Here is a 21,261-nt window from a genome sequence, read left to right as displayed (position 1 = left end):
CCATACATCACTAAAGATGTCTGAGAAACATTTTAATTTGTAGCTTCAGCTTCTCTGTCGCGGACCTTTTGGGAGTGGGTGGTTTGTGTGGTGTTGGAGCAAGAAAGTGTTTGGTGCCATGACCTACCTGAACAGCAGAGGGCGCTTCTTTGGCCTTCCAGGTGGGCTGGAGACTTGGCTGGCGAGGGTCTGGGGAGGACCTGGATTGGGGGCCTGGTTGGTAGGGCCTGTGGGCTGGCAGTGCAGGGTGGCACATGTCCCCAAGAGGGTGGAGAGCCTCAGCTCGAAGGAAAAAAGAGGAGCCTCCAGCTTCTCCAAGCCCCCAGGTCCTACACCTCTTCAGATGCAGAACCAGCACACTGCCCAGAGACAGAGAGGAAGAGAGAGAACAGACAGACAATGAAACCAGTCAACAAAATAACAGATGAGTGAAATTGTTTCGGTGGTGCTCATCCTAAGTCCTACAACCTGCTCAGGAAGGTAACTCTCCTAAAGTCTCAGGACACAATGACCACTCATTTCATAAACATGCAGTCCTATGAGAGGTTATAAAGGGCAACTCACAGAGGCAGTGTGTGGAACTGCTCCACTTTAAGGCGTGAGCCTTACCCCACATGTGAATTCAACCTTTCCCTGGGTTAGAAACAAAAGCATTACAAATGATGACACCACTCAATAATAAGACGTATTCTGAGGCAGTGGGCAGCTTGCCCTGGGTGTTAGTCTCTACATGCAGGGCTGACCCTAGTGCTGACTTTGAAAGTGAGTGCTAGGCTGCTTAGCAAGGTGCGCTCAGGGCTGAAGTCCAATGAGAGGTGTTGTAATCCTCTCTGGTGGACGACTCCGCCCACAGCTTCAAAGCAGGACAAGAGAAGGAAAAATGCATCAAGTCTGTTTCTGTTTCAGGTCTCTACAATGTTTCTGTCATGCCATTTGTTTTGTAATATTGTTTGTAGAAAGATCATGTTCTCAGTAGATACATTACAACCAATGGGAGCTCTTACCTGGTACATGTGCGCACCGACACAAGCTGGAACTCCAGCTGYGAAACAGGGCAGGTATAGTTCACCCCGAGTGTCTTCAGTATCATGCCCTCCTCCTTCAGCTGGCACAGCATGTTCACAAGTAACTCGTGTGCGTCCTATGATGAGGAAGAGAGAGAAACACACCAAGATAAAAGCAAATGATGAAGAGAAGATGAACCCTTGCAAAAAGAGTGCTCGTACACAAGAGAGTAGTGCCTCAGTTACCTGTTGCGTGTCCCCCAGATACTTCAAATCGTATCCCGACAAGGAGTACTTGACCTTCCACATGAGGTCTGCTTTTGAGGCCTGGTTTGCCACACTGTCAGGTAGACTCAAACGGTGCACATCAGACAGACACCTGTAGGGGAGACAGAGAGTAAACTAGCAGCTGACTGGATGGTGTCAACCTACTGGCTTACGCCTGAAGATGCAGATGAGTATATGCAAATATGTTTTATCTAGCGGCACCCCATCATTAGAAATTATTCATTCGATTCAATTCAATTTCACCTTTGAGGACGGACAATGAAGCCAAACAACAAAAATGTGTTGTTTATTCTCCTAAGATATTTGGTTTGGATACTGCTCTCAATTCCAGGGCATTTAAAAAAAAGACCAAATGTTCAAAGGTAATGTGGAATGTTCAGTCAATGAGCATTATGGGTCATGTAGTCATTATAAACTTTCAAAATTGGCCTACAAATGCTTACATCATAATCATTGTGTCATTGTTGTTCCTCTTGGTTATGAAGATTCCCGAAAACAAAACAAAAACTGAAAACAAAAAATACAAAAAAAATACAATACACAGCAAAATATGAAGTGGTTAAGGTTAGGAAAAGGGTTAGGATTAGTGAAAATGCTCTCCTAACCTGCTACGACAATCACTTTCTATAGAAGTGGCGTGAAAAGAGTGTCCCTTCTTTAATTTATGACCACAAATAATGGGTGTGTGGGGTGAGTGTCTGCTTTTGAGCCTTCCTTACCTGAGCAGGTTGGAGAAGGGGGAGGAGCTCCAGAGTTGTTCCTGGTGCAGGATTTCCTTTGAGAAGGATGGCAGGACCAGGAGGCACTGCAGGGTGGCGTTAAGGAAGCAAGTGTTGCCAATGTTAGGCAACCTGTGAAGAAGAAGCAGCCATCAGTACACACACAGAGATGAATCATAAACCTTCATATCTCTATAAAGTGATGATAATGGCAGCCATCTTGGTCAGGGATAAATGATATTTAACACAAAGAAGTGGATGTCCTTTAGACCAAGGTTGACATAATTCATGGGTTTATAAATATCTAATAAAACGAACATGCTCGATAGTAAGCCATATCCCCATAGTATATCAGACACTTATCTCTAAACAATAAAGAACTTATATTGAATACATTTGCAGTGTGTTGTGGTTTACCCAAGAAGTTCCATGTTGATCAGTGCCCCCCGTTCTCCTCTGGCCCCCTGGGTCTCTTCTGGTCCTCTGGTGGCTGAGCTGGCCCTGGGAAGAGTCATGCTTCTGGTGGCTGAGCTGGCCCTGGGAAGAGTCATGCTTCTGGTGGCTGAGCTGGCCCTGGGAGAGTTCATGCTTCTGGTGGCTGAGCTGGCCCTGGGAAGAGTCATGCTTCTGGTGGCTGAGCTGGCCCTGGAGAGTCATGCTTCTGGTGGCTGAGCTGGCCCTGGAGGAGTCATGCTTCTGGTGGCTGAGCTGGCCCTGGAAGAGTCATGCTTCTGGTGGCTGAGACTGGCCTCTGGGGCCTTGGCTAGAGTGTTCCTGAAGAGACAGAGGTCTGGAGGAAGGAGAGAAACAGGTCTAAGCCTCCAACACAGAGATAGTATCTCTACACATCTCTCTATTAATACTATACTGTACTATAAAACAGTCTGAGTAGTTATGTATGTACTGCTGTCCATATAAATGCAGTGTACCAAGTAGACCGGGCAATAGGTTAGTACTCTCTTTATCCACTAGATGTGGATAGAAGAGCCTAAAACTACAGTTTGAGGAAATAACTTTCTGGACTGTGTTTATCAAGTGTCAGAGTAGGAGTCTGATCTAGGATCAGTTTTGCCTTTTAGATCATAATATCAGATTATTATGGACAGAGAGGACTTCACTAGATTAGCACTCATACTCTTGATAAACACTGGCCCTGGTCTTGTAGCACTAAACCCAACTCTCCAAAGAGACTCTAGGATGGCACTGTACTTTATGTTTGAATTACCTGACTGTGTGCGCCCTCCTGGCTGGTGTCTCCATGACAGTCCAGAGGGTTGGTAGGAGGGGAGAACTAGGATGGGACACCACTGGAGAGGATTTCACTGGGGAAGGGTGTTTGGCAGGTGACCGGGGTACAGAGGGCTGTTTAGCAGGAGAGAGCAAGGCTGAGAGGAACATTTAACAGGAGAGGGAGGTGGATGGAGGGAGGAGAGTTGGTCAGAGGGTGAGGGGTCAGAGGTGGGAAGCCATTCTGTTCAGAACGGTCAGATGGAATTGGAGAGGGGATGAAGTGCCACTCTCCTTCTTCTTTCTTTTTCTCTGCTCCACATCAACTGAATTTGCTTTCTGACGTTTTTTCTGTTGACAAGAGATGTGATAGTGCTAAACACTTTTTTCCTTGATCCCCAGCCAATGGAAGAGGGGGTCATCAGAATAGGAAAGGTAGGCCTAAATTAGAGGAACTTAGCTATCTATCCTAAACCTCAAATACCACAGTATAGACAGGTTACATTGAGTGACATTTGCAAAAGCCAAACTTCATGTACATTTCATGTACACTTTTTATGTATTGTCAATCAGAATGTACTTTACTTGTTACTCTTCCCACTAGGTCTATATAAAATACTACTCCAGAATATAAGTAGTTGTTAATCGATTAAATGACCTGATTTCATACCTTTTTGCACCAGCAGAAACAAGCCATGTCATAACCAATGAAGACTGATACATTTCCTCATTAACCCATTGTTCAAATTGGCTTTAAGACCATTGTGATGTCATCGGTCATGTATGAACACCAACCATCTGGCAACCCAATCTATAATATTTTAAACTATATTGTTCAATGAACAAATAGGTTTTATTGAAGAGCAAAGTTATGCAGTATACATAAAATATTGTAGATAATATGTTCCATTGTTTTCTTCTTTCTTCTTTTACATTCATTTTTTGTGTGTTGTTTCATTGAACGTACGACCACAATAAAGGCATTTTAAGTGCCTTCATCTTCCTTGTTTTTTGACAGCTTCCATGTTGTTTGTGGTTTGGTCATCGGTTTATTTAAATGCTCAATGCTTTTTCTATCCACCAGCAGATGGACAAAGGGTTGGTTAAAAGAATGTGAAGGTGATAGAGATTTAGCCTAAACCTCAAACAACAATCCAGATTGGTTAGGGACAGGTTTCCGTATTCAATCTTGCCCTGAGGGCAGCTCTGCCTCAAGGACATAATGAATGTGATTGGTTCAATTAAAGCTCAATGGTCAGTGGGCAGATCTTACAGTGCCCAGTGCGAGTTAAATACACTTACTAGGTGATAGGTTGGTGGTGAATGTAAGGCATAACACAAGGTTACTGGCTTGAATTTTGTTTTCTAACCTCACTCCAACCCCTAAACAATTCTCATTTCAAGTCCTTGTTTAAAAAATAATGACATTTTGGAGATGATTTTGTTTTCAAATTACCGAAATTGAGCGGTTGTAATTTGAAAATAGGGAAAAAGGCCATTCTTGAACATGGGGTTAGACAATAGGCCCTTTTCATTTTGTCTGGCTTGCCATTCCAAGTAAAATTGAATATTTTTTTGCTCATATACTCTAAACAGGTCGCTAGGTGTAGGCAAAACCATAAGCAAGTAGGTTAACTGTGATATGACTAAAGAGTTAATCAGGATGATTTTCCACAAATAGACAAGTATTTTCATCAAGTGCAAGAGATGGAGTTCCTCACAGGTGTGCCTGGCATGGATTGTGTCTCCATCTGAATGGCAGGTAGGCTCGAGGTCAGGGCAGACAGAATGGTCAGGCAGGCGGGAATGGAGTCCAGAAAACAGGCAAATGTCAAAACCAGGACTAGTAGAAGAGAATAGAAAAGTAGGCGCACGGGAAAAAACACGCTGGTTGACTTGAACATACAAGATGTACTGGCACAGAGAGACATGAAACACAGGGATAAATACACCGGGGAAAATAAACGACACCTGGAGGGGGTGGAGACAATCACAAGGACAGGTGAAACAGATCAGGGTGTGACATCTTCATCCTCATCATTCAGTTAATTGAAATCCAATTTTGAATGAAGAGTTATGAGTTTCTATTTGGTTTATACTGCCCATTCATTGACCGCATTAATTCAGTTAGAGACACATTAGGCCTTGGGACCCAAAATAATAATTCGTCCTCTAACTCCCCCTTGCGGTGGTCTGGAGCAATGAAGCCGTGACGCAAGGTAACATACTAAACCACAAATTACCTCTAAATCCTGCGGCATAATCTCAAAACGTTTAATTGAGGAACTACTGTAAGMCACACAGACGCAGGACAGTGCAGGGAGAAGACACAGCTACAGATGTATATTAGAGTTGAGGTAAGAAGTAGAAGTTACTGTATTTGATCACACTCACACACACACACAAACACACACACACACACATTAAACAGGTGAGATTACCCTGTAGAACCTTACCTTTATTTGTCTCAATCCTGGATGAAACAGTAAAACACATTACCAAGAGGATCTTTAATCATTTGTGATTCAGTACATTTTCAGTGGTGGAAGAGACCCTCTGGAGTTGCTGCAGTGTGTCTGGGGCTGCTGTGTGTTCTCCTACAGGCTGGGATCATAGGCTTGTCTGTCACTGTAAGTTTAGTATGTTGTCACTGAAACTTAAGTAGACTATTAATGATACTTAATTAACAATGATGTGGTAGTTACATGTTTGTAACTTTTCCTTCATACGATGGATCACTGGTCATTACGACTCAACAGAGAGAGACAAGCTACATACCAGTTACAGCCTTCTGACTGAAGAGAGAGACCAGCTACAGACCAGTTACAACATCGTGACTAAAGAGAGAGACCAGCTACACACCAGATACAACAACCTGACAAAGAGAGAGACCAGCTACAGGCCAGTTACAACAACCTGACTGAAGAGAGAGACCAGCTACACACCAGATACAACAACCTGACTAAAGAGAGAGACCAGCTACGGACCAGTTACAGCACCCTGACAAAGAGCGAGACCAGCTACGGACCAGATACAACACCTGACTAAGAGAGAGACCAGTTACACACTGACTAAGAGAGAGACAAACTACAGACCAGTTACAACACCTGACTAAAGAGAGAGACCGCTACGGACCAGTTACAACACCCTGACTGAAAGAGAGAGACAGCTACCGACTCAGAGAGAGTTTTTCTTAACAGGAGGTATATCAATCTCAGTGAGTAAAATAATAAATATCATTAATCCCACACCATTATCGTGTGTCAGTATTCTTTCATAAAGTATCCAATGTGATAAATTGAAGGAGAGTCATGTTTTCATCTGGTAGAACAAACTTGAAGGCTGGCAAATGTTGGAATCCAGTTGGGTACTTCCTGACTAAAACCTGAAGGATAGCAGAGAGGATTGTCTGGAGAGAGGAAGCAACCTGGTGATCATAAACAGTGATAAGGAGAGAGAGAGAGTAGAGAGAGAGAGAGAGAGAGAGAGAGAGAGAGAGAGAGAGAGAGGAGAGAGAGAGAGAGAGAGAGAGATCATTTATCTTTTGTTAAATACAGACGACACCCACTGACCACCCAAGGTAATATACTACTGCTCTAATAATACTGACAACAGTTGTAAGGAGTAGGACTGTATTCCTGTGTAGGTCTGGTATTAACCATGATATCTGACTGTTGTTAACCCTGTAGGTACTGGTATTAACCATGATGTGGGGGCTGTGCCTTGCAAAGTGGGTGGGGTTTATCCTTCCTGTTTGCCCTGTCCGGGGGTATCATCGGTGGGCCACAGTGTCTCCTGACCCTCTGTCTCAGCCTCTAGTATTTATGCTGCATTAGTTTATGTGTTGGGGGGCTAGGGTCAGTTGTTTAATATCTGGAGTACTTCTCCTGTCTTATCCGGTGTCCTGTGTGATTTTAAGTATGCTCTCTCTCAATTCTCTCTTTCTCTCTTTCTTTCTCTCCTCGGAGGACCTGAGCCCTAGACCATGCCTCAGGACGACCTGACATGATGAACTCCTTGCTGTCCCCAGTCCACCTGGCCGTGCTGCTGCTCCAGTTTCAACTGTTCTGCCTGCGGCTATGGAACCCTGACCTGTTCACCGGACGTGCTACCTGTCCAGACCTGCGTGTTTTCAACTCTCTAGAGACCGAGAGCGGTAGAGATACTCTTAATGATCGCTATGAAAAGCCAACTGACATTTACTCCTGAGGTGCTGCACCCTCGACAACTACTGTGATTATTATTACTTGACCGTAGCTGGTCATTTATGAACATTTGAACATCTTGGCATGTTCTGTTAATAATCTCCACCAGCACAGCCAGAAGAGGACTGGCCACCCTTCATAGCCTGGTGCTCTCATGGTTTCTTCCTAGGTTTTGGCCTTTCTAGGGAGTTTTTCCTAGCCACCGGGTGCTTCTACACCTGCATTGCTTGCTGTTGGTGTTTGGGTTTTAGGCTGGGTTTCTGTACAGCACTTGAGATATCAGCTGATGTACGAAGGGCTATATAAATACATTTGATTTGATTTGATTTGATCTGACTGTTTTTAACCATGTAGGTACTGGTATTAACCAAGATATCGACTGTTTTTAACCCTGTAGGTACTGGTATAACCAGGATATCTGACTGTTTTTAACCTTGTAGGTATTGGTAGTAACATGATATCTGACTGTTTTTAACACTGTAGGTACTGGTATTAACCATGATATCTGACTGTTTTAAACCGGTTGGTAGTGGTATTGGTATATATAGAAGTTCTTGAGTATCCGATAAATGGTTGATTTAGGTGCATCTTACTGGCAGCAATATCCTTGCCTGTGAAGCCCTTTTTGTGCAAAGCAATGATGACGGCACGTGTTTCCTCGCAGGTAACCATGGTTGACAGAGGAAGAACAAGGATTCCAAGCACCACCCTCCTTTTGAGCTTCCAGTCTGTTATTCAAACTCAATCAGCATGACAGAGTGATCTCCAGACTTGTCCTCAAACCTGTGTTAATGAGAGAATCACTGACATGATGTCAGCTGGTCTTTTTGTGGCAGGGCTGAAATGCAGTGGAAATGTTTTTGGAGGATTCAGTTCATTTGTATGGCAAAGAGGGACTTTGCAATTAATTGCAATTCATCTGATCACTCTCTAACATTCTGGAGTATATGCAAATTGCACATCATGCAAACTGAGGCAGCAGACTGTGAAAAGTAATATTTCTGTCATTCTCAAAACTTTTTGCCACGACTGTAGGTACTGGTCTAAATCAGCCTGATAATTGTGGTGGCAAACCAGAAGAATATGGTGAGGAGGATTGTGTTGAGATTCTTAAAGATCAGAGTCCTCTGGAGGCATGGAATGACTTGTCATGTTTATTTTTATTATTTTTTATTTATTTTACCGTTATTTTACCAGGTAAGTTGACTGAGAACACGTTCTCATTTGCAGCAACGACCTGGGGAATAGTTACAGGGGAGAGGAGGGGGATGAATGAGCCAATTGTAACTGGGGATTATTAGGTGACCGTGATGGTTGAGGGCCAGATTGGGAATTTAGCCAGGAACACCGGGGTTAACACCCTACTCTTACGATAAGTGCCATGGGATCTTTAATGACCTCAGAGAGTCAGGACACCCGTTTAACGTCCCATCCGAAAGACGGCACCCTACACAGAGCAGTGTCCCCAATCACTGCCCTGGGGCATTGGATCTTTGTTTAGACCAGAGGAAAGAGTGCCTCCTACTGGCCCTCAAACACACTTCCAGCAGCACCTGGTCTCCCATCCAGGGACTGACCAGGACCAACCCTGCTTAGCTTCAGAAGCAAGCCAGCAGTGGTATGCAGGGTGGTATGCTGCTGGCCAAACAGGACAGGAACTCAACTGGATTTGTGAGGAAGTGATTTAACATCATCATGACAACATTCTGTAACACATACAGTAGCCTACAGTTACGGTGGAAAATTCAAGATATGTTATAATACTTTTATTGCATCAAATGGTTGTTATATGCAACAGAATAGAGTATTCTTAGAACTATTGTGTGTGTGTTCTACTGAGGATGGGCCTCTGGTAGATAAGACTGACAGGAGATTTACCATGTCTTTTGGGTGATAAAACCTAAAGAGCATTCCAGAGGAGTTAATGTTCTGTTCTATACCGTTCCAGGGAGAGATGGCTCCAGTTTGGAGTAGGAAGGCCAGACACTTGTCTATAAAATGAAAACTGTTGACACAGCAGATATGCTATGCATTATAGGTATCTTTCATACAAATCTTAACCTTGTGACCCATTCTATATATCTGTTGTTCGTCATGTAGGTTGAAAGGGGTGTATCTTGGCTATAAATGACCTTTGTATTTTTGTCTCGGGGCTCTCAACGATCATCTGAGCGTGAATCGTCGTCCACTTTATACTTTACCACTTTATATGTGTGTGTTGTATTGACCTGCTCCCATTATTAATAAGTAATTAAAGATTTAGTTTAAGTATTACTCTGACTTGTGTGATAAGTTTGTCTCTCCTCATTTGATAGTAAAGACATTAACTACAGTGCACACAACTACCTCCTCATTTTCTCTCTCTTCTCTCTCTTCTCTCTTCTCTCTCTCTCTCCTCTCTCTCTCTCTCTCTCTTCTCTCTCTTCTCTCTCTCTCTCTCTCTCTCTCTCTCTTCTCTCTCTCTCTTCCTCTCTCTCCTCTCTCTCCTCTCTCTCTCCCTCCCCTCCCTCTCTCCTCTCTCCCTCTCTCCCTCTCTCAAACCCCCAAACACACACCCTCACACACCATCAGAGTCAACATGAAGTTAGTACATTTGACTTTGATCACACTCTGCTTGCAGTGCATTTCATCAATTCYAATTCAAGTACATTCTTCTTACTTGCTACAGATATTTACATGCTCCAATTTATGCCTGGTGATAACATTCTCAACAGTACCAAACCACCGTTACATACACTGTATAGGAGTTGACTGTATCACCAATCAGTGAGTGTAGTAGAGATATCAAAGGGTATCAATGCATGTAAATTAATAATCTTTGACAGTCAGTCGTTGTTGTCAATTTACATATAAGAACAAAATCAACTGCTCATATTTGACTGTTGTTCCCCTATATGGGTCCCAAAAGAGGGAAGCGAAGTTGATATTTTCAGTAGTTCAACCAGCTGTCACTCAAAATCTCCTCGACCAATCAGGTTCATTAAGAGAGAGGGCGACAGGCAGCCTTGTGGTTAAGATCGTTAGGCCAGTAAACAAACGGTTGCTGGTTCGAATTCCTGAGACGAATATGTGAAAAATCTGTCAATGTGCCCTTGAGCAAGGCAATTAACCCTAATTGCTCCTGTAAATCTCTCTGGATAAGAGTGTCTGCTAAATGAATAAACTGTAAATGTAGAGGTGAGCCCCGGTGGTTTATGTTGTCATCTCATCCTCACTGGGTAAGACTACCCACCCTCAATATCCACTTGGAGCAGTTTGTAGTGTCACATCTATTGTATGGGCATTATAATGACCCATGTTTGTAGTCCTGGACCTCCTGAACATGTTGATGTATATTTGGGAGTAAACAGAGGGTCCAGATCAGCAGAAAGGTGAAAGGAATGGGGGAGTTCTGGAAACCCCCTGAATTATCTTGGGGCTGTTACATATGATATTTAATATATGTTAACAACTAGCCTTTGTTCTCCACTTCCCCTCTATGATCTATATCTTCCTGGTATGATAGTGTCCGGTCCATCATCACAAGCAGCAAGTCCCATTCCCTGGACAGGAGGAATGTGTTAAGATATACTCTGGACAAGATGACCATGTAGAGACATGGAATTATTTATATTGTGCTGCAGAAAATGGTTTAACAATAACCCCTGTAACAATCTCTCACACGCACACATGCACACAAGTCTGCCAACGTGTTCTATTTTTTAGCACAGCCACAACTACCCGTGTCATATTAACATATTATCATCACTGACCACAGGGTGAGAGATTTGACCATTTTACCTTGTGATATGGAGATCAAAAACAACAATGATATATTGCTTCCAATCATGTTCATATAAATGTATTAGACTCATGAATGTCATTCAATGAGAACTATAGATGTATTCCAGAAACCAAGTAATATTTGCATATTAAAATGTCATTATATAACAAATATATATAATTGTTAATGGTCCATTCTTGATAATGGTATGATCATCTTACAAAGTGTGTCTGTAAAACATAGGACTATGTATATAACTGAGGAGGATGTTTGTACCACAGTGTCTGACTGTCTGGTTCTCTGTGTTGCTTAAATAAAGGAACACTGTCCTTTGACAAGGTCTACCAACTTCCTGATTGAATGTGATTGGATTGTTAAAACAGTGTGACCTGGACGCACACAGACAGTTGGTCCCAGATAGAGAGAAAAAAATACTGAGAGGACACACACATACACACACAATAACTAACACATGAAAATTCTCACCTCAGACGTGGAGGAGGCCGTAGGAGGGCAACAACCCAGCAGCAGGACCGCTACCTCCGCCTTTGTGCAAGGAGGAGCACTGCCAGAGCCCTGCAAAATGACCTCCAGCAGGCCACAAATGTGCATGTGTCTGCTCAAACGGTTAGAAACAGACTCCATGAGGGTGGTATGAGGGCCCGACATCCACAGGTGGGGGTTGTGCTTACAGCCCAACACCGTGCAGGACGTTTGGCATTTGCCAGAGAACACTCAAGAACGTTCTGCTGCCTGCAACATCCTCCAGCATGACCGGTTTGGCGGTGGGTCAGTCATGGTGTGGGGTGGCATTTCTTTGTGGGTCCCAACAGCCCTCCATGTGCTCGCCAGAGGTAGCCTGACTGCCATTAGGTACCGAGATGAGATCCTCAGACCCCTTGTGAGACCATATGCTGACACATGCACATTTGTGGCCTGCTGGAGGTCATTTTGCAGGGCTCTGGCAGTGCTCCTCCTTGACACAAAGATGGAGGTAGCGGTCTTGGTGCTGGGTTGTTGCCCTCCTACGGCCTCCTCCACGTCTCCTGATGTACTGGCCTGTCTCCTGGTAGCGCCTCCATGCTCTGGACACTACGCTGACAGACACAGCAAACCTTCTTGCCACAGCTCGCATTGATGTGCCATCCTGGATGAGCTGCACTACCTGAGCCACTTGTGTGGGTTGTAGACTCCGTCTCATGCTACCACTAGAGTGAAAGCACGCCAGCATTCAAAAGTGACCAAAACATCAGCCAGGAGGCATAGGAACTGAGAAGTGGTCTGTGGTCACCACCTGCAGAACCACTCCTTTATTGGGGGTGTCTTGCTAATTGCCTATAATTTCCACCTTTTGTCTATTCCATTTGCACCACAGCATGTGAAATTTATTGTCAATCAGTGTTGCTTCAAAAGTGGACAGTTTGATTTCACAGAAGTGTGATTGACTTGGAGTTACATTGTGTGTTTTTAAGTGTTCCCTATATTTTTTTGAGCAGTGTATAATAGTAAAGGCCAAATTCAATATTTGATTAAAAATATAAAACTAAAGGGGTTCTAAAATTCAAAATACATTTGCTAAATGATCCAATGTATGACCATCTTAAAACAATTCCATATGTTAGCTTAGACTTCTACATCTTCTCTTTTCAGAGAGTGAAAGCTCAATTAATATCGACAGAATAGCAGAGTCCATTTTTTTTGTCTCCTTGAATATTGAATGCCTCAGCTCAGCTTCAGAATGTCATACAGACTAACCCGAAATACACTGAGTGTACAAAACATTATGCTTTCTATGACATAGACTGACCAGGTGAAAGCTATGATCCTTATTGGTGTTACTTGGTAAATCCACTTCAATCATCAGTGTAGATGAAGGGGAGGAAGGATTTTTAAGCCTTGAGACAATTGAGACATGGATTGTGTATGTGTGCCATTCAGAGGGTGAATGGGCAAGACAACAGATTTAAGTGCCTTTAAATGGGGTATGGTACTAGGTGCCAAGCGCACCGGTTTGTGTCAAGAACTGCAACACTGCTGGATTTCTCACACTCAACAGTTTCCTGGTGTTTTCAAGAATGGTCAACCACCCAAAGGACATCTAGCATCCTTGTGGAAGGCTTTCGATATCTTGTAGAGTCCATGCCCCGAGGGGAATAGCACCTCAATATTAGGAAGCTGTTCTTAATGTTTTGAATACTTAGTGTCTATCTCCATAGGTCGATTTTCTAAGCACAAACATCACATAGTTAAGCATTGTTATAGAACACCTTGTTACATCTGAAAACAACATTTCCTAATATAAAGCTAACAATAGGAGTTCTTTCTGCTCTTTTCTTTCACAACGGGTATGGAACACCCTCACTCAATTCCAGCCCGGTTTTAACCAAACAAGTCCTTCACAGACACAGAGGTATTTAAGGAGTGAGTGGTGACAGTATTGGAGGGTTTGGCTATACCAACAAGTCTATGAATAGCATAATTGCATCTGTCAAACAGGTAGGCCTGCCTCTTCTTTTTTTGAAAAGGAAGAAATAAGCTCCAACAAAGTGTTCATGCTGTTAGTGAAGTCAAATTGTCTGAGAATGTACGCTGTTATAGATGTTGGGAGGACTTCACACCTTAACCAGTGGTTTGAGCAGACAGCAACCTCCAGGAAGAGACACAACAGCAGATAGACACCATGCATGAATGGGTGGGTATGTAACAGACAGGTCCACTGGTGCATGGTGTTTCTATAGGTAACATCACGCTGTCCCATGTACAGCGAAGGTTGTGAGTCATTCTCACTTGGAGAGTGTACAAGTGTACTCACAGTGTAGTACATAGCAACGCATTGAATAACACAGTCATACATGGCAAAAAAGACAGTCAAAAAAAATCATAAGGAATAAGGTTTTTGAAGTGTTCGTCCTATATCCAGGAGACATGTGACTGACCGCCTCGATTTGGGTCTTATGTAGCAAAATGTACCATGGTGTTTCTTACATTGGATAAAAGTAGACTCAGAGTGGTACATCAAATTATATGACATACACTGCAGTTGAGGAACAATGGGGAAGTAATTCTGCTTTGAAAGTTGATAAACTTGTAACGCCACTTTTGAGAAAATGGCCCTTGTGTTACAATTCCAATGGTAAGATGAAGGAGTCAGGTGCAGAGAGCAGGGAGTTCCGAGCAAGTGGAATTTATTATTTCAACCAGGAATAATCAAATGAGAAGGCTACGCCACACAACAAAGGGCTCGTCAAAAATACAGTCCAACATAAAAAGGACAGAATCCACTATCTAAATCACCACCACCAAAAAACAGAATAACAAGCCCGCACAAAACCCAGCGGGCTTACTTCCCTTAAATAACCAACCCACAAAACTAAACTCAAAACAGGTGCACCCAATCAGCCCAAACTAACAGAAACAAAAGGAAAAGAAATCGATGGCAGCTAGTAGGCCGGTGACGACGAGCGCCGAGCGCCGCCCGAACAGGAAGAGGCACCATCTTCGGCGGGACTCGTGACACCTTGAATGTTTTGGCTCCCTACTAGGGAGCTCTTCTTTGTCTACATCTATTCAGCATTGTTCACACCTTCTTAAGCCTTAGCCCCACCCATCTCGTTAATGAGTCACATGTGAGGCCATGTGCTAAACAGAGTGAGGAAGGTAGTGTAGTAAACAACCCAAGACTAAAGTGGTGAAAGTAGTAGCCTAGGATAATGAAAAACTCCAGGTAAAAATACACTTGATATAGTCCTTGGCCTATATCCTAATCTGACTTTGGTGCAGGCCATGTTGTTCTTCACATTACCATCTCTGCTCAACACACACTATATCAAATAAAATCAGTTTATTTGTCACATGCAGAGGATACAGAAGGAGTAAATGGTACTGTGAAATGGTTATTTGCATATTTGCATAGCAGTATATAAAAAGTAGAACGTTTCCAGACAAGAATATTGAATAAATATTTTCAAATTATTGGACAATGTTTACCCTGACGCTAGGCGTGTGCAAAGCTGTCATCAAGGCAAAGGGTGGCTGCTTTGAAGAATCTGAAATATAACATATATTTTGATTTGTTTAACACTTTTTTGGTTACTAGATGATTCCATATGTGTTATTTCACAGTTTTGATGTCTTCACTATTATTCTACAATGTAGAAATAGTAAAAATAAAGAAAAAACCCTTGACTAAGTAGGTGTGTCCGAATGTTTGACTGGTACTGTATATTTGACAAAAATCTTAATCTGAGGAAGTAATGTGGATTTAACCGTTTAACAGGATCATTACACCAGAGAGCTGAGAAAGATATCTTTGTGTCATTACTTGTCATTGTACATTGGTGGGAGGATGATCAGTAATATACAGAACGTAATTAAAGAGCGTTATGTAGCCTGTTTTAGCTGTTCTGCTGATTGTGCTCAATAAAAATCAAATAAAACTGCTTTTCTGATTTTTCTGGCACCTATTTGCAGTTCAGCTCTTATGAACTCCATCGCTCACTAGTGTGTAGAAGACTTCGCAACACAGTTTATTCTCTGGTGACTTCGTCTGGATGTTGGTCACTATGAATACCTCATAGGGAGGAATTAAGATTTCTCTCTCTCCTGTAAATACAGAGTAATATGATATGACAGCTCCAAAACATGTGGAGATCTCAAAGCAGGACGTCGCTCCAAAATTAATCTTTGCCCATCTCCCTGCCTTTGAGTGTCCGAGGTGAAGGTGCTGAAAAATATTTTTGTTGACAACGTTCTGATCAAAATACACTTTGGTTCTACGATAGGTACAGTGGTTCGTCCTTTAAAAGTTGCAGCATACTGCAGTACAGCTTGCGTGGTGCGCAGAATTCTATGGCAGTTATTTAAGTGCCAACAACTGGTACCATTAATTCTAGTTAGCGCTAGTTTGACCACCAGAGGGCATCTTTGAGAAGCATTTGATATCCTTCAATAGCGGCTGTACTAGAGAATTAAAACTTTTTTTGTAAGAACATAGTATATGGGACTGATTTTAAGAATTTTGCTTAATTAATTTGATTTTATTAATATTTGGTACTACGATAGGTAGTAGTGCTGAGTGATAAGTGCTTTTTAATGTTGGTTTGGTTTCAGTTCGATTATTACAATATTTCTATTTTTTTATGACTTTATTATTTCATTCCAAGTCATCATCCCATCTCTGTGATTCAGGGCTCCCTTGTTGTTGTGATGCAGGACTCCCTTGTTGTTGTGATGCAGGGCTCCCTTGTTGTTGTGGTGCAGGGCTCCCTTGTTGTTGTGGATGCAGCACTCCCTTGTTGTAGTGATGAAGCGACCCCTTGTTGTAGTGATGCAGGGCTCCCTTGTTGTAGTGATGCAGCACTCCTTGTTGTTGTGATGCAGGGCTCCCTTGTTGTAGTGATGCAGCACTCCTTTGTTGTTGTGATGCAGGGCTCCCTTGTTGTAGTGATGCAGTTCTCCCTTGTTGTTGGTGATGCAGCGCTCCCTTGTTGTAGTGATGCAGCACTCCCTTGTTGGTGATGCAGCGCTCCCTTGTTGTAGTGATGCAGCACTCCTTGTTGTAGTGATGCAGGGCTCCCTTGTTGTAGTGATGCAGGGCTCCCTTGTTGTTGTGATGCAGGGCTCCCTTTGTGTAGTGTGCAGGCACTCCCTTGTTGTTGTGATGCAGGGGCTCCCTTGTTTGTAGTGATGCAAGCGCTCCCTTGTTGTAGTGATGAAGCGCTCCCTTGTTGTAGTGATGTAGCACCCCTTGTGTAGTGATGTAGCACTCCCTTGTGTAGTGATGTAGCACTCCTTGTTTGTGATGCAGCACTCCCTTGTTGTGGTGATGCAGCACTCCTTGTTGTAGTGATGCAGTACTACCTTGTTGTTGTGATGCAGTGCTCCTTGTTGTAGTGATGCAGCACTCCTTGTTGTAGTGATGTAGCACTCCCTTGTTGTAGTGATGCAGCGTCCCTTGTTGTAGTGATGCAGCACTCCCTTGTTGTTGTGATGCAGGGCTCCTTGTTGTTGCAGCTGCTGCTATGCTGCCTGACTAAAATACCTATTTAGTGTTGTAAAATATATGAAAACTATTGTGACTATGAACACAGTTAGTAGCTTTATGTAGCAGTAGCCTGTATCTATTGTTTTACAATTCAGGTCACTCTTCCATTTCCCAGTGCTCTTTAGAGTGTAGACGACTTTACACCACAGGTTACTGACTGCTGACTTTGTCTGGATGTTGGTGACTTTGAATACCTCATAGGGAGGAATCAAAACTTCCCACTCGTTTGCATAGGCAGAGTAATATGTCAGGTTAACAACCAAAACATGTGTTGATCTCAAAGCAGGATGTGTCTCAAAATCGTATAAGGTCTTATGTATAGAATTGAGACAAAATAACCAAAGCGCATTTCTTTGTTGACAACATCCTGATCAAAAGTTGCGTTGGTTCTAAAGTAGGTGGTCCTACATGTTGTTTGACTTTGTTTTGAGAATCTGAATGGCGTCAGTTAGATAGAAGTGCAGGGAATGGTACTGGAATGATGTTCCATACCCATAACTGCTTTGTCTAACTGCTTCGTTGAAGTCTAGGTAGATGGACTCGGATGGAGGTTGGGGTTTGTTATTTGTGTACAAATACATAGGATGGAATGCACTTTTTGCAGACCATCTTTTGGATTGGATGCATGTTTCTCTGCTATGTCCCAGGCTCTTCTGAAGTTAGTGGTGGTGTTTTCTCATGTGGGAGGTAGTAGCTATCCACCCTCTAAAGGCTTCGTCTCTGCAGCCATCATATTTGTCGTCAACAGAATCAGGTGCCATGTCCAGTGGGGAAATCTTGTTCTGTAACAGTAACATTCTTTAGTGACATTCTCTTTATACAGACCTACAGGTCCCTGCTTGGGCGATAAAATGTTTACCAATCCCTTATTCGCCGCAGTTTCCTGTTTGTGAGGCCAAATGTGAGGAAACAAGTATTAAGTCTTGTGTGTTTGTCTGTTGTTTTATATCAATGTGCAAAATGAAAGTAAAAAATAAAGGCCCTCCCAAGTCCTGAAGCAGGATGCCAAGATATGATCCACAATAGTTTTTTCTGCATAGCTCAGGCGTAGTCAAAACAACATGAAGCCTATTCACAGGTACTGCCCATAGCATTTAAGGACTCTCTTTTCTTGTCAGAAAAGACAGTCGTATGACACTATTTTCTTTTTCTTTTGTCTCTGTAAAGGAGTCTTTGTTCAACTTAAAAATATAAATCAACCCTGCTGGTGTTAAATGTGAAGTTATATAAACGTGTAAAAAATATCTTACACTGTAACAAATATTTTATTGCTGCGTTTTGTTAACTCAACTTGATTTCCTGATTTGACGTAATGTATTATAAGCAGGGTAAAACAACTAAACTAGGTAAATTAAATATTACGTTTTAGGTTGTATTTTTCTTAGGGTACCTGTTCCACCAGTCCAAAGTGAAGMCAGAGAATCAACATCAAGACACAGATTGTGTTTGTCTTCTTCTCAGTGCTCTTCACGTCTAAAGATGAGAACAAAACCAGTGAAAGGATGAGAAACATTTCCATTGTGCCTTTACATACAAATAAGTTACAGATACATACAAAACTGTTGTCATTGCAGAACATTATAAAAAGATCTCACCATCAATTAACAGATGTCCACCACCCATGTTGCAGTAGATGTTGACCTCAATTCTACAGCATGTTCAAAGTATAATCAAACATTAATAATAATGAAGTTAACTCTTAATTCAACAACCCAAGTGATACAACAATAAGTGATCCCTGTTCCTAAGACTGCAATAAAAGATCACATCCTGTCAAATGGAGAATCGCTCTGTACTAGTACAGTAACTGGTGATGCAAGGAGCTCTTCAGTCAAACTCTTCTWACAGTGGATCAGTTCTCTCTGTCATCCCAGTCATGTGTTTCTTTTAATAGCTGTGATAATGTTGATCCATCCCACAGTGACGTTGAGGTCTCGACTGAAAGAGAACCTTAAAGTTACTTTCTCTTTCAATTTGGATAAATCTTTAACCTCATTTTCTTCATTACAATGTTATATTTGTGTGTTAGTGAGGTATAGTCATACTAGACATAATTTAGCTCAGAGTATTATTATATTTGTATGTAGCCAGAGGGGGGAATTGTCAAAGTTTACCAGGGTAACTGCATTGGCAGGGAGTGTCAGTTGTCTCTAAGCTTCGTCTGCCAATCATGTTTTTAGCTGGTGAGGCCCACAATTCCCATTTTAAGACGATGATTTAGGCAGAATCCCAATTACTCTTTAACAGCGTCCTATTGTTGTTTCCTTTACCTTGTTATGTCAGCGTGAGACCCAGTGTAACGCCCGGTGTGTAGTGGGTGAGAAGTCAGGCGCAGGAAGCAGTTCAGGGTAGTGCTAACTTTTAATGCACCACAACGGTGAACATACTCCAACCAAAACAAATGCCCCAAACACAGGGGACTAAAACAGTCCAGCAAAAAAAAAAAATACATGGGAGAACCGTGACACACAGACGTGTACACATGTACATCGGACAATCTCGCACAACCAGCAGGCGGGCCGTGGTGGGACGTGACCTTATGGGTGTTTGGTATCATAGCTGCTGACAATGTGTTAAGTTTATGGTGGAGTCCAGCCACAGTAGAGGTAGCACCTAATCCAACAGCTACAGTGGCAAGAAAAAGTATGTGAACCCTTTGGAATTACCTGGACTTTTGCATAAAATGGTCATACAATTTGATCTGATCTTAATCTAAGTTACACTAACAGACAAACACAGTCTGCTTAAACTAATAACACTGTCTGTCCGGTTGTCACGACTTCCGCCGAAGTTGGTCCCTCTCCTTGTTCGGGCGGCGTTCGGCGGTCGATGTCACCGGTTTTCTAGTCACCACCGATCCACGTTTCATTTTCGATTTGTTTTGTCTTCATTATACACACCTGGTTTCCATTCCATAATCATTGTTCCCTATTTAACCTCTGGTTTCCCCCTTGGTTTTGTGCGTGTTTGTTATTGTCAAGTTGTCTCGTTTTGTGACCTGGATTATTTGTCTCCTTCATGGAATATTGTTTTTGAGTAAAGTTACGGTTATTGCTCATCTCTGTGTCCTGCGCCTGACTCCGCCTTACCCGCATCACCTAGACTTTTGACACCGGTGGGGATTTTATGAATTGTTCAGCAGTCCTTATGGCTTGGGGTAGAAGCTGTTGAGGAGCCTTTTGGTCCTGGACTTGGTCTCCCGGTACGCTTGCCGTGCGGTAGCAGAGAAAACAGTCTATAACTTGGGTGACTGGAGTCTCTGACAATTTTATGGGCTTTCCTCTGACACCACCTATTATATAGGTCCTGGATGGCAGGAAGCTTGGCCCAGTGATGTACTAGGCCGTACGCATTACCCTTTGTAGCGCTAACGCTCAGATGCCGAGCAGTTGCCAGACCAGGTGGTGATGCAATGGTCAGGATGCGCACGATGGAGCAGCTGTAGAACTTTAGAGGATCTGGGGACCATGCCAAATCTTTTCAGTCTCCTGAGGGGAAAAGGTTTTGTCGTGCCCTCTTCACGACTGTCTTGGTATTTTATTTTATTTTTTATTTTTTTTTCACCTTTATTTAACCAGGTAGGCTAGTTGAGAACAAGTTCTCATTTGCAACTGCGACCTGGCCAAGATAAAGCATAGCAGTGTGAACAGACAACACAGAGTTACACATGGAGTAAACAATAAACAAGTCAATAACATGGTAGAAAAAAGAGAATCTATATACAATGTGTGCAAAAGGCATGAGGTAGGCAATAAATCGAATAATTACAATTTAGCAGATTAACACTGGAGTGATAATATCAGATGATCATGTGCAAGAAGAGATACTGGTGTGCAAAAGAGCAGAAAAGTAATAATAAAAGCAGTATGGGGGTGAGGTAGGTAAATTGGGTGGGTAGTTTACAGATGGACTATGTACAGCTGCAGCGATCGGTTAGCTGGTGGATAGCAGATTTTTAAAGTTGTTGAGGGAGATAAAGTCTCCAACTTCAGAGATTTTGCATTTTCAGTCG

The 21,261-nt window shown here is 42.6% G+C and overlaps 1 protein-coding gene and 1 pseudogene across 1 annotated transcript; both read right to left on the bottom strand.

Annotated features, from left to right (window-relative positions):
- Positions 1-889: 889 nt before the first annotated feature.
- Positions 890-2,798, bottom strand: LOC111964653 (ubiquitin carboxyl-terminal hydrolase 37-like). Its single transcript, XM_024136267.2, has 4 exons — positions 2,429-2,798; positions 2,012-2,143; positions 1,251-1,383; positions 890-1,141 (listed from the first exon to the last, which is right to left on the bottom strand). The coding sequence occupies exons 1-4, from the start codon at positions 2,632-2,634 to the stop codon at positions 1,001-1,003; spliced, it is 612 nt and encodes a 203-aa protein (XP_023992035.2). The 5' UTR covers positions 2,635-2,798; the 3' UTR covers positions 890-1,000.
- Positions 2,799-16,358: 13,560 nt separating this feature from the next.
- LOC112069013 (uncharacterized) lies at positions 16,359-18,046 on the bottom strand (annotated as a pseudogene).
- Positions 18,047-21,261: the final 3,215 nt, after the last annotated feature.

Source organism: Salvelinus sp. IW2-2015, unplaced genomic scaffold (assembly GCF_002910315.2).
Source record: "Salvelinus sp. IW2-2015 unplaced genomic scaffold, ASM291031v2 Un_scaffold845, whole genome shotgun sequence".
Classification (NCBI taxonomy): Eukaryota; Metazoa; Chordata; class Actinopteri; order Salmoniformes; family Salmonidae; genus Salvelinus; species Salvelinus sp. IW2-2015.
Note: the sequence above shows the minus strand (reverse complement) of the source record. Positions and strands in the feature narration are given on the sequence as shown.